Raw genomic sequence first — 13,826 nt, 5'->3', positions numbered from 1 at the left:
TTTTTTTATTTTTTTATTTTACAAATAAAATCAATACATAATTAGTAGTACATTTAGTGGCTAATAAAATTATACATTTGAATTATTTATAACTCATGTCTCTTCATCTTACTTGTAAAGTTTAATACTAAATATGAATCATGACTTTATATGCTTCATTTTTCGTAAATCTTATAAGTATTTAATTAATGTTTAAAAAATATAATAACCAAATGTAATAATAAAATAAAAGAAAACAATTTTGTTTTGACGAAATCAGAGTTTGGATAGAACATCACTACTCCTAGAAAAGATAGAGAAAATTAAAATATCTAAAATATTTTCAACCTAATATAATATATTGTTATTTCAACATATTATCCCTTATTCCATTTACTTCACCACGGTGAATATTTTGTTCTAATATTTACATATACAAAACAAAATATTTTATATGTTTTAAAAAAGTCTATGATATCGCAGACGAGGAGAAATATAAATATTATCTATATATTCGATACTAACCTAAATATTATATATTTCATATTATTATCTTATAAATATTTCATATAATCGCGCGAAGCGCGAATAGTTTCACTAGTAATGTACTAAACAAGAATGAACTTTCTTGTTAAGGAAAAATATAATCAATTGCCCTATAAAATTGTCATCTAATATTTGTTTTTTTTTTCTCATTAAATTGACTAATTCATGGGATAATTATGATGAGGTTTATTCCTCTAAACCTAGTTAAGGTTGTTTGCATAATCTATAAATTAAATAAAAAAGATATACATATTTTTAAAGGATTTTTTTAGTATATTGAAATAGATTAACGAGGTATAAAACTCATTTAAATTGAAAATGCTCGCAGTTTGAATTTGATAATGGAGAGATTCCATTCATCCCATAATATTTCTTATCTTTTTGTAAAAATTTTAGGATTTGTAACGCACTGATGTGACTAATAGATATTTACATCCTATGGGACTATTTAAGTTGAAAATATTCGAGTTACGATTTGAATCGGAGAGCTCTAATTAAATGTAGAGGTAATCCATTCCCATCACATCCATTCGGCTATATATGTATCTTCCAAATTAGGTAAGTGATTGAGATTTATTACAAGTTTTATTTTTTTAAAGAAGAATATTTTTTAAAGAAATTTTTTGATCTGTAACACAATGATTCGATTAATTCAGATTTACATTAATACGATCAATTTAAGTGGAAATTATTTGAGGTTTGAATTCTAGATATCTGATTAAAAGTAGAAAAGAGTTTATCGTCAATTTATTCACATTAAAATCCTATTGTGATTAATATATTTCATTTAGACGAATATACCTATCATCGGCTAGTAAAAAATTAAAAAATTTTATAATGTCAAAGGCATTGAATATATCATTTTTTTTCATATTACCGCATAAGCTTGGACTGGACCTAGAAAATATGAATCAAAAATTAAAATAAAAAGGTTTCCTCAAATTGCTTGATTTCAATTTATTAATTTTTTAATTTCAATTTATAAGGAGTGATGTATTTGCCCTCATCAAATAAAGTTGTACTACTATTCACCTTGAAATTTACTATTGTATGATTCGAAAATATTTAATAATTGTGTTTCTTCATCATTTCATTTCTTGTCTTTGACATGAAAAAGTACTTAGAAATACAAACTTATTTCCCTAGTGAATAAGAATAATAACATTTCTCGTAATCTCATAAGTGAAGTTGAAAAATAATAGAATATACAACTATGTTTATCTTATATTTTACAATTTTGAAGCATGTTCTCTTCTATCGTTGATACAATACAAGCTCTTAATGCAATATCTGTTGGTGAACGACATTCTCGCGGATACAATTGGAGTTGAGAGTATAATATGGGAAACAACCTTAGCTACTACCTAAACACTTTTTCAACTTTCTATTCATGGAGCCAACTTCATACATTGTTTTACATATAGAAATAGTCATGTCGATCTTCACGTTTATATTCATCGACAACTAACTATCACTAACTTGGTCATGATTCCGATTTCTACGAGTCAAAAATAACAATATGAACTAGTATGCATCGTTAAGCTACATATCGAAGGATCACATATGTCAAGAACACAGAATAAGAAGGTGGAACAATAAGCAGTCATCCTTTGAAGAAAACGAAATAACTCACTGGGCTCGATCTATGGTCCTGATGTTAGGGCCAAGCCTAATAAGGCCCTTTTGGACTCCAACATGTATCAGAACAACATCATCATTGTATGTTTTCTTGAGCACTATCAAACATGCAATATTAGAAAACAAACCATCAAAAACAAACTATTCCATCAAAATCCTTAATACCATACCATATGAAGTAATACTCGAAGCTAAAATGAAATCTCAAAATGTAGGCAAGGAAAAGCCAGGCAACGAGGCCGTATTTTTCCTCCCACTCAATATCTTTCATGTCTTGGGAACAAAACAACAGACTAAACAAAAAACTTTCTAACATGAGTTCATAAAAGAAAAGTTCCTTTACTGAGAAACTCCGAGCCACTTTGTGAAGTTGTCGAACTCTGCATAATCGGAATCTGAGATCATAGTCTTGTACCATGAATGACTTGCACCCTTGATAGCTGACGCCTCCTCCTGCAACAAAAATATGGAATCAAGAGAACAGCGGAAGTTGTAGCATGATACAGCTCAGAAATTTTATGAACAGTTTCACCAATGTTCTTTATAGAGGGCACAAAATGGGAGACACCTATAAGATGTTATTTCGTACAAAGAGCTATGCAAGTGTAATCTTATGATTCACCATACTTGTACAAGAAAATAAACAGGATAAAAGGAGCTTCTCGAGCATAAGAGAAACTAACATATGTGGCCACAAAATAATACAGTAAAGCAACATCTGTATTACTATCTAAATACCATTTCTATTCTCCCAAGCATCTAAGAAACTTTACCACACTTGAACAAATTCACATAATTTCCAAACACAGTTCAAACAGCTTTGCTTGAAGCTTCTAATGCATGTAACACTTGATCTTAAGCTATAAGCCCGAAAAAGATAACTTCCCTATACCTGTATCACTACTATAGTAATAAGTATCTTCTTAGCAACGTCAAGTGACGTAATATAACGACCGGAACACATAGAACACGACTGAACCAATCCCAATACTTATATGATTACAAAAGTAATAAGGATCTTCTTAGCACCAACAAGTGACATAATATAACGACCAGAATACACAGAACATGACTGAACCAATCCCTATACATGTATCACTACAAAAGTAATAAGCATCTTCTTAGCACCATCAAGTGACACACTAAACGGAGCATAACATGACCAAACCAATTCCTATACTAGAGCATCTTCTTAGCAAATCTAAGTGACATACTATAAGAAGCAGAATACAACTGAACCAAATGAAATTTCATCAACAATTCAAACAATCATATTAATAGCTAAGGTTTTCCATGTACAAAAACAGTTGTATATTTCTTACAATTGGGAGGCACAGCTAATAGATTCAGAAATTCTATACACAAAATCTACAACGATTATTAATCAGTACTCATCCATTACCTACTTCAACACTAAACACAATTCTATGGGCAAATATTTGATTTTTCATTCTTTAATCATTCACTTCTTACCTAGTTTAACATGATCCTATGAACAAGTAGTTGCAATTACTTATTTAACTATGAGAGAATGTATGCATTAGATCAACGCAAATTTTATACGAAATAGGCAAAACTTCTAAAGATTATACCTTTGTAATTTGATGTCTCTTCTTGTCGAGCTTCTCCTTCTTGGCCTTGACACGCTGAGCCTCGGCCAAAAGGGACATCCTCCTGGCAGTCTTTGCATAAGGATTGAGCTTCAGCAATACGTTCAAGTTCTTCAATGGATTCTTCTTCAAAGTTGCCCTCTTGTTAACATCCTTCTTGATTGGTCTAACAACAGACTGCACCTCATCAGAATTGATAATCCTGGCAAGATCAGCATTAACCATCTTTGGCCTTGGCAACAAATATCCCTTCTTCTCCAGTGATGGCTTATCGAATGTACCATAAATGGCATCCAATTTCTCGTAAGCACATTTGGTCCAGATAATAAACCTACCAAGGTGACCACCTGGAGCAAGCTTGAGCAGATTCAAACGATCAACATGGCAGATTTCAACACCAGGAATGTTCCTGAATGCCTTCACAAGCTTAGCTCCTTCAGTTCCATACACAATCAATGGACCTTTTCGAGAAATGTACCTACGGTTACGCATTTTACCCTTTCCAGGACGAATAGCATGGCTATCCTTAGCTTTCTCAGCATCTGGGTAAGCACCAATTTGCTTCAAAGCTTTGATAGCAATGCTAGTCTTCTCAATACCCTCAATTGAATCAGAAACAACGAGAGGTAACTCAGGGACCGATTCAATACGGTGACCACGAGCGAGAACCAATGAAGGAACGGAAGATGCAGCAATAGCTGAAGCAACAGCATACCTTTTCTGGTTAACAGGGATCTTCCTATGCCATCGGCGCCAGGTCTGAGTCGGAGCGAACATCCGTCCACCTCGACACATGTTACCGAAAGCTCCCTGTCCAGCACGGTGAGTACCACCACCAGGAACACGAGGGATACGTGAAACAGCACGTCCGGTACCCCATGACTCAGCAGAGGTCTGATGACCAGCTTTCCTCGACACTGCATACGGTTGCCGGGCGTTTTTGGAGATGTTGGAGTGGACATAGGTGACTACATCTGGACGGATCGGAGCCTTCATGACGGCGGGGAGAGGAACGGCGGCGCTGTCAGTGGCCATATCATTTTCTAGGCTTTGCNTTACGCGAATAAGCAAATGTATATTAGTTAATTGGTTAACATACTTATAGTTTAGCTAATTTACAAGTCGCTAGTGACATTTAGAGTTAATTGCATGGGTTGCAGTTCGAGTTTGTATAATCTGACCGTTCGTATAATTCGTAACTGACAATTTTTCGGTTGCTTTGTATTTGTTATGTGAAGGTGATTTCTTTTGATTTTTCAGTTTGACCATTAGATACTTCAAAAAAAAGAATGTATAACTTTTTAAAGTTTGTATGTATGTGTAGTTTTGAAATTTGTATAATTTTTATAAAATGTAATTTGTAACATTGTTTAAAGTTCATATATTTGTGTTAGTATAAATTCAATGTCTAACTTTATAAATTTTCAAAATGTTTTTGTTTCTTTTTGTCGCTAAATCTTTTTTTTACCCCACGAGCTTTCCATCTTTGCTTCCTGAATCGGTAATATAAATCCACAATCTTTAAGTTCGAAAGCAAAAGTGTTTATCATTTACGCAATTCTTGTTCGTTCTTTTTTATATTAATCTTAGTTTTATTATCTATCTTCTTGTACCAATCAAAGAAAATATTTCATCTGTCCCAATTTATGTTATACTTTTCGTTTTTCGAGAGTCAAATAATTTAAGTTTGATCAAAATTTTCGCGTCGAATCTTCAAATTTTTATTATATATATTTATAAACTACGTAAAAATATTATAAATCACAATAATTGTCAATTATAAATATATAAAATTTTTATCGTAAAAATAAAATTATTTAAATCTCGATATCGCGTAAATTAGTACTAACATCATTTTGTTTTCTCATTGAAGGTGTTGGTGAAAAGTGTCAAATATTTGACCCTCTCTCTCTATGCATTATGCACCACGTATATCTCTTCTCAGTTCTTACTCTTCCTTTGGTTGTACACAAAATTCTTGAAATTAAAGCAGAGATATATCAATGGATATTCGATTATCATACAGAAACATTTCTTCTCACGGTTTATGGTCTTGTCCAACAACTCAAAAGGGTCTCAAACCTTGTTGTTCAGGAAAAAATTCTCAGCAAAATGGTGATTCCAGCAGCAATTCAGGTTGGGTATTTCACTTCATTGTCAATTTTTTTGAACATTTATTGATATATACCTTGACCCTTTTCTTGATTTTGTTGATATTCTTGTTCTTTAGTTGCATATCAGTAGTTTTAGACCATTTTGACTTGTAGCTGGGTTGACCCTTTTCTTGTTAGAGTGTAATCTGTCTCAAAGTTGTAGTCTTTTAGTTGCAAGTCAGTAGCTTTAGACAGAAGCATTGTGATTCCAATTATAAAAACAGGAAATGAGGTTTTGGGTATTTACTTTTGTATCAAAAAATTTGACCATTCATTGGTATTTGGCTTGGACCCTTTTCTTGATGTTGTTGAAATTGTTGTTCCATATCAGTAGTTTTAGACCATATTGATCAGTAGCTGGTTTGACCATTTTCTTGTTATAGTGAAAGCTGCTGCAAAGTTCTAGTCTTTTAGTTACAATTTTTAATAGCTTTAGACAGCAAAATGGTAATTCCAACAGCAACACTCCGGTTGGGTGTTTCACTTCACTATCAAAACTTTTGACCATTCATTGATATATGGCTTGACCCTTTTCTTTGTGTTGTTGAAATTGTTACCAAGTTGTACCAATTCAATATCTCTTTTTAACATTTCATGATTGATATATAGCTCAATCTTTATATTTGTTGTGGTGAAAATTGCTGATAGTCTTTCAGTCGCAATTCAGTAGCTTTAGACCGTTCTTTGATATTTGCTTGACCCTGTTTAATTCTATTGTTGAGGCTGTCGCCAAATTTTGTTTTTTAGTTTCTGTAGTTATAAACTGAAAAGCTAAATTTGCCGTTTAGTCTAAGCAACGGATGATGGTGATGAAATGCTAGAGATCTTATGTATGGTTTAGGATGCTTTGAAGATGCAAGCTTTACCATTTACTATGCAGATTCTAGTGCAATCCTTGCAGGTCATGATTGTAGAGGACAATCCAGTATATAAAGTCAGTGGATGAACCTATGTGGCGGAGACAAGATTTTCATATATACATGAAAAAAGTTAACCTTATATAATGTTCTGATGAACCCCTTTCTGCCCCTCTAGCTCCGTCTCTGGTGCACCATATACATCCCAGATAGTGGTTCATGATATACTTGATCTACCGCTGAATGGGAAGGAGTATTTGCAAATTTGTACTATAGCGGAAGTGTGTTGTACTAGCATTACTATATGCTGCATGATTTGAATCAGGATAACGTGGATGTTGTTGTTGGGATTTAATCACTGGCTGTTTTAAAAAGACAATGTTTGCTGTTTACAACCACTGAGTGTGAATTTTGTTTAGGGAGATCTTTACTGGTTTTAGAGACCCGAAAAAGAACAAGAAAGAAATAAGACTGAGTGTCAATTTTGTTTGGATTTCTTTTTCAGAAACTTCTCGGGATTGTGTTGACTAAATCTATTTCTGACTCTTACTCCTGTGTATTAAAGGGGAAAGAGGTTCAGACCCCGTATTCTAGAAAGAATCAGCTTCATAATCCAATCTTAGTTTTGCTTTTGTAGCATCCCTCATGCCTTGAGAATGAATCTGTTTGAGGATCGAGAAATGAAAGGAGAAATAGACAGCTTTGCAATAGGGTTGGAGAGGATGGAAGTTTGGAGGTTTTAGGGCTGCTGAGGCATTATAGTTGGAAGTAGTATGCTTAGGCTTCAAAAAGAGGACTCCAATGTTGAGAATGATAAAGAAACTAGATCTGAAACTTGATTAAGCAGGCAGCAATTAGAGAAAAAGGAGGATGAGGAGAACAATAAAGAAGAGAAAATATCAACCTTATGTAAATGTCTCATCTTCTCGCACTGCATCTTTACATGAGCTGCACAAGTCCAAGTTATAGTTCCATGTATCCTAGCAGGGAGGTGATGAGTTCCTATAAACAACAACAACATACCCAATGAAATCCCATTAAGTGCGGTGTGGGGAGGGTGGGGAGGTAGAGTGTACGCAGACCGTACACTACCTCGTGGAGTTCCTATCCACCTCCTCAAATAGATGGACACATGCTTTCTACCTAGTATAATTGTTCAGAACTTTTACTAAAGAAACTCTGTAGAATAAAATAATACGCTGCTGCATACCACAAATTATTTGGATCAGTTGAATAGCCTACTCGAGCACCTAAGAGGGACAGACTCGAAGGCTCTGCCTGTTACATCGCATAGAATCCAGAAGCTACAAAATACTATCAAAATGATGTGCATCGTTCATTTTATACCAAAAGTTTTAACTACTTTAAGCATCAACTGTTCAAATAAAATCTGCGTGTTCTTTCCTTCTAATATCTGTTGATCCTTTCTAGCCACCATACAATGCATACTCCAACTGTCCAAAAAAAAGGCTTTATCCGTTTCTCCATATTTTTGTCCTTCTTAGCTTAGCACTGCCTCCTTCAAGGTCCTAGGCTTAACCCAGTGTACACCAAACAAGTTGGGCAACATGCACTAAACTGCCAGACTTCCCTGAAATGGAAGATGGTGTTGGAGGGTGCTTTTACATATGTGACGTCTGTTGCACAAATTACAACCCCTCCTAGCAAATTGTCCGTGTGAGCTAGCTTGCCACTTTTTCTAGAGTGCTTTTGTGGTCCAGGTCATCTTCAATGGACACTTTTTCTCATTGTCCTTTCGTTGTTCAACAATTTATAGCAAGAGTTAAACTGTAAATCTGCTGTCCTTTTTCGCTTTCCACCATATCTTATCTGTTTCTATTGGCCTTGGCACCACTCAGACCGTGAGATAATCTTTTCTCCAACTTTGGTCCATTAACCTCTAATGTGTCCTTAACTTCATTGCTTCTACTCTAAAAGTTCCAAATTGAAAAAGAAAATATGTTTCATCCATATATTATTGATTCTTTCTCTGTTTTGAGTATCCTGTTTCTCTGATCATAATCATTATTTACTACCAGTTGTTTGAGAATGGCCCTACTCGATCATAGACATTAGTTTAGCGTACCTTGGACTCTTCGGTCAGTCGGAGTCCTTAGTAAAAGCTCGGTGGTATAATCTTCGACAGCATGTATATTGACCAACCTCAAAGAGACACCTGCTATATTGTTGTGTGTTGGCTATTAAAAATTTTCTCTATAAGGATGTTTATTAGGACAAATGGCTCTTATATGTTGATTAGCATAGTAAATCTGTTCTATTGGTTCATGGAATGTTAGCCCTATGTGCCGGAAGCACATAAACTTGAAAGAGTTTGAGAGGCCCTCTTACTTCTAAACCTATTTTGGTGTATTTGTATTTGTAGCAAAAAAAATAGTTAGTTATCGGAATCAAAGTAAATAAGATAATAATGGAGAACAGTTAACATAATATGGTCATAGATCTTAGGTTGTAACTTGATCATAAGTGAATTGTTGACGTTGCACCCATGATGTACGAAAAGTGCCAAACATTGGGAACTACCGGGAAGACTGTAGAAATGCACACAGACATCCCCCAAAGAAGTATATTGAAATACTAGTGTTTCCTTCTCATAATGAGATATATGGTTCCTGGTTTTGAACTGGTCTCACTGCAGTTTGGCTTCTGCGGCAAATTTAAATGGAGCTCCATTCATTATTTGATTGAATTCCAACTGGTTAGGCTGGTCTAGATAAGATGAGACTAAGCAGAACACCATAGTTGGATCGAAAGAGATCATGTGATGGACAAAAGAACCAGAATTGCAATTAGAGTGTGTTATTGGTAGAAAATAGCACCCATAAATAAATTCACAATAAAGGAATAAAAATGGGCACCAACCTGAGGTAATCAACAAAAATAAAATAAGAGAAACTAGGACACAAGATTTTGTTGTGGAGAATCCTTGTCAATAAGGATAAACAACAGTTGTTGAGGTATGAAACTTGCGAAAAAGTGATAGTTTAGGTGGGAATTTACCATTAACTCTAGGTTTTATTTACTTGAGAATTATATAAAGTGGAGGTATTCGCTGTCTATATGCACCTGCGATGACATGTTGTTACAGAGTTGAATGCAATCAATACCTTGTCTTCTTTTAGGAAGTGGTTCTTTCTACTTATGGACTTAGATCTTAGTATTGTTAGTTAAACAACAAGAAGTATGCTTCAGTCTCAAAAAAGTTGAAATTGTCTATACGAAACCTCGTTGTTACTTGTAAGCTCAACTCGTGTCATCATCATAACTAATAATTAAAATAGAAGTGAAAAATCACCTACGAGGATATTTTCCCTTCATTTTAGCTAAGTTTGTTTGACCTGCTTTGAAATGACTTTTCTTGAGCCGACGGTCTATTGGAAATAACTTCTCCGCCTCCCAAGGTACGGGTAAGGTCTGCGCACACTCTACCCTTCCTAGACCCGCATGTGGGACTACACTAGGTATGTTGTTGTTGTCATTTTAACAAAGTTTGCACTTATTCTAGGGTAATGCCAAGACATTGTAGGTCTTTCAAGGCAACTTCATTCCACGTGATTTAGGTCTACCTCGTAACACCTTCCGTCACCATAGTTTCCACACTTATGAATCGCTATCTCTCGGACGACTTTACATATCACCAAACCATCTTAAGCGACCTTTTCTCATTTTATCCTCAACGTGTACCACTTGCACTTTCTTGCACCTTATATACTTGGTAATTCAGTATGAATTAAAATTATTTTCCTTTTGTAGGTGATAAATCTTCGACTGATTGGGACAAAGCCTGGTCAAGCTTCAGGAAGCGAAGCAGGAAGAACATCTTCTCAAACATCTTTTCGCAATTCTCTCCAAACAAGTACGTAACATGGAATCCTAAGCGTTCTGAATATCCGTTATCTGAAGAGGTTGATCCTATTAAGAGAGCAGAGAAATCAAACCTTATGCTATGGACAAGTCCACAATTCACTCTTGTTGGTGCAATTGTTATAGTCACATTTCTTTTGGTCTATTCCATTCTTGCTATAACAAAATGAGCTTTTGAAATGTAAAACATCGCTTAATTTTAGATCGATGCAGCTACGTGTATAAGTGGGAAAAAATATTATGATCGATTCGTTTAAAATTGTATAAAGTATGTAAAGTTGTATCAAAGAAGAAAATGTTAATTGTTTGCCTGTTATGCTTGTTGTGTTTTGTGAATAATATCTGGTTTAACTTGAATCACCTCTAGCTGCTAAAAGAGGGCAAAACTGCTGCAATTTCTGTGACATTTGAACTCATTTTTTATTTATTTCAACTGAACTGCTTACTGCATGATTCATGAAAGGCTTGAACAGATGAATACACGCATTCAGTCAGTATAATTTCACAAGTGGAGTGTCGGTGGAAGGTGGATATATATGCAGACGTTACTCCTACAATTATGGGGTAGAAATGTTATTTTCGATAGATCCCCAGCTTTAAAAAAATGTTTTATAGAATAAATTGAAAAAGAATGTCCGAGTAGAAAGCTATGATGAAAAATAGTGAAAAGAGGAAAGTATTGATAGTAAAAATATTAGGATAATCGAAGTAAAAGAATCAACAGTAATAATAAAATTGAATAATAGTAATGATAATGGAACAAAAATATGCTCTAAACTAAAACCAATGTTCTACCACTAGGAATGAAGAAAAAGTTAAACTACATACTATCTGTTCTAATCCTCGACCCTTCTATTTTCCTATCTAGTGATCAAGAATCCTCACGAAGCGGATAAATTTCCTTTGTTCATAGCTTAGATTTGTACAAAACCTAGCATTATACTACTACGGAAAATCCATCTCTTTTTTCAATACTATTTTTTACATTATAATTTTATAAATAAAATTTAGGAGACGAACAAGTTGACGAGATTAATGACCACGTGGATAAATCCGACCTGATATCTATTTTTAACATCTAGAACTTCCCAAAAAGAAAGAGATACATTGAATTTACATCACATATATGAAATTTTAACAAATTATAGGTCTTTCCCTATTGACTTCAAACTTTTTACTTTGACCTTGTCTGCTTTTTACCTCAAGTAGAGCTTTCATTGTTCTCACAAAGAGAAACATATTTATTTGTTAATGGAGGACATGGAATTTTAAAAAATTCAATAAGATTTAATTGTCTGGTGATGTGGATAGTAGTTTTAGGTTGGCCAATTCGTTTTGTACTTCTTTATAAATTTATGTTTTAATTTTATTATATATTGTATTTACAAAACATTTTTATTTTTGCACGTAAGTGATCTGAATAAAAAATCTATAGTCATTTACAACTTTGACTTATTAAAAGATTCGCTACACATTGAACCGCGAATAATATTCTAGTAGTAATATTAACTTGAGATCGTTACACAAATAAGTCTTGTTTGATTAGTAATCTCGAGATAATTTATATTGTACTGAGATTAGTAATTAGGGTCGGGATAAGTTTTTCCTATCAAAGGGTAAAATAATAGTATCGAGATTAATTATCCCCGAATAAAACAATGAAAATGACAAAAGTACCCTCAAGGTCATCTGAACCATCTCTAATTATACGACAAATTAAACAATTAATATGAAGTAATTTTAATATCTTATCAATCTCTTTATATATAAAACTAATTCCGATATAACTCGTCTTCGAACCTAACGATCCGTTTGTATGGGAGTCAAATGGATAAAGTTAAAAAGTCCCAAGGCCGTGTGCATGTCATGTATTGACTTGAAGAAACTTTTTCTTTCCTAATTATTCAAATTATGGTTAGTTTTTTTTCTATAAATAACTTGACATCTTCTAGTTCTAAATATGTGAAAGAAAGAAACAAAAATATATTTTTCATATTAGGTTTGAGATTTTCTCATTTTTGTTTAGAATTTTTTTGAGTACAAAAATATATTTTTCATATTAGGTTTGAGATTTTCTCATTTTTGTTTAGAATTTTTTTGAGTTATCAACTAGCCATGAAGGACATTGTTGTGAGAGGAAAAAAAGAAAGATTTCCACCAAAGAGAGGGAAAATTAAGGTTGAGATAGTCAAGTGTTTTGTGAAGTTTATAGAGAATATTTTGTTTAGAAGATAAAATCTAAGTTTTGCTTCTTCTAATTCGCTTGAATAATTATTTGTACGTCTTTTATTACACGTTTATTTTTATCTTTTTCGATATTATACCTTAGTAGTTATTTGTTTAGTGAAAGAATGTATTATATAATGTTGTCATTGAGGTTATATAAATAAATCGAACATTCCATAAGCTTCTAGAGATTAACGCTTCTCTCTCTCACTCGGTGTTAAACGGGCCGAAGTTCAGGTATGTTTGAAGTTATTTTTCATTAACTATGTAATATTCAAAATTCACTAGTTGGATATTTGCATTGTTGATTCAAGTTTATGGTATTCTGATTAAAGATAAAAATAATATTTGCTTATCGAAATTTAAATCATGACCATTTATTGGTACAACAAGTATAGATAAGTTGAGCTTTCCATTCACATCAAATTAATAATTATGAGAAAAAAGAAAACAAGAATCAAGAATTAGTTATGTCTCCATAATGTAGGCCATAACCACTAATTACTCAATAAGATTTTATGTTTAAATTTCATTGAATTGTGAACTTAATGATATATATTCTATAATACTAAATACTTTTATGTTAAGATTAATGAAAAAGTTGGTGAAAACAAAATAGATATAGTAGGAAGTGGAAGAGAAAAAAATGAGTATTTTATCAATAAAATCGTTTTTGCTAGAGAATATTTTATCACACAATTATCTTCTGATCTTATTTATTTTGTTTTAATGGCTTATTACGAGTAATATTCAAACTATCATTGAAAAAGAAAAAAATTCATATAAATCTTTAAAAAAAATCTTTTAATATTACGTGATCATATGAAAAATCAACTCGAAACAGAAGTGATGAATATGTTATTTGAAAAAAAAAAAATACTCATCACTAACTTCCATTATTTACCCAAAACTAAATATAAATTTTTTCAGTCATT

At 33.1% G+C, this 13,826-nt stretch overlaps 2 protein-coding genes across 2 annotated transcripts; one reads left to right on the top strand and one right to left on the bottom strand.

Moving 5' to 3' along the window:
- Positions 1–2,278: 2,278 nt before the first annotated feature.
- Positions 2,279–5,323, bottom strand: LOC107029894 (60S ribosomal protein L4). The gene is made up of 3 exons (XM_015231335.1): positions 5,264–5,323; positions 3,756–4,883; positions 2,279–2,616 (listed from the first exon to the last, which is right to left on the bottom strand). The coding sequence occupies exons 1-3, from the start codon at positions 5,321–5,323 to the stop codon at positions 2,503–2,505; spliced, it is 1,302 nt and encodes a 433-aa protein (XP_015086821.1). The 3' UTR covers positions 2,279–2,502.
- Positions 5,324–5,650: 327 nt separating this feature from the next.
- LOC107029514 lies at positions 5,651–10,981 on the top strand. The gene is made up of 2 exons (XM_015230940.2): positions 5,651–5,909; positions 10,555–10,981. The coding sequence occupies exons 1-2, from the start codon at positions 5,777–5,779 to the stop codon at positions 10,833–10,835; spliced, it is 414 nt and encodes a 137-aa protein (XP_015086426.1). The 5' UTR covers positions 5,651–5,776; the 3' UTR covers positions 10,836–10,981.
- The last annotated feature ends 2,845 nt before the right edge of the window (positions 10,982–13,826 follow it).

Source organism: Solanum pennellii, chromosome 9 (assembly GCF_001406875.1).
Source record: "Solanum pennellii chromosome 9, SPENNV200".
NCBI lineage: Eukaryota > Viridiplantae > Streptophyta > Magnoliopsida > Solanales > Solanaceae > Solanum > Solanum pennellii.
This window is presented reverse-complemented; position numbering and strand designations above follow the sequence as displayed.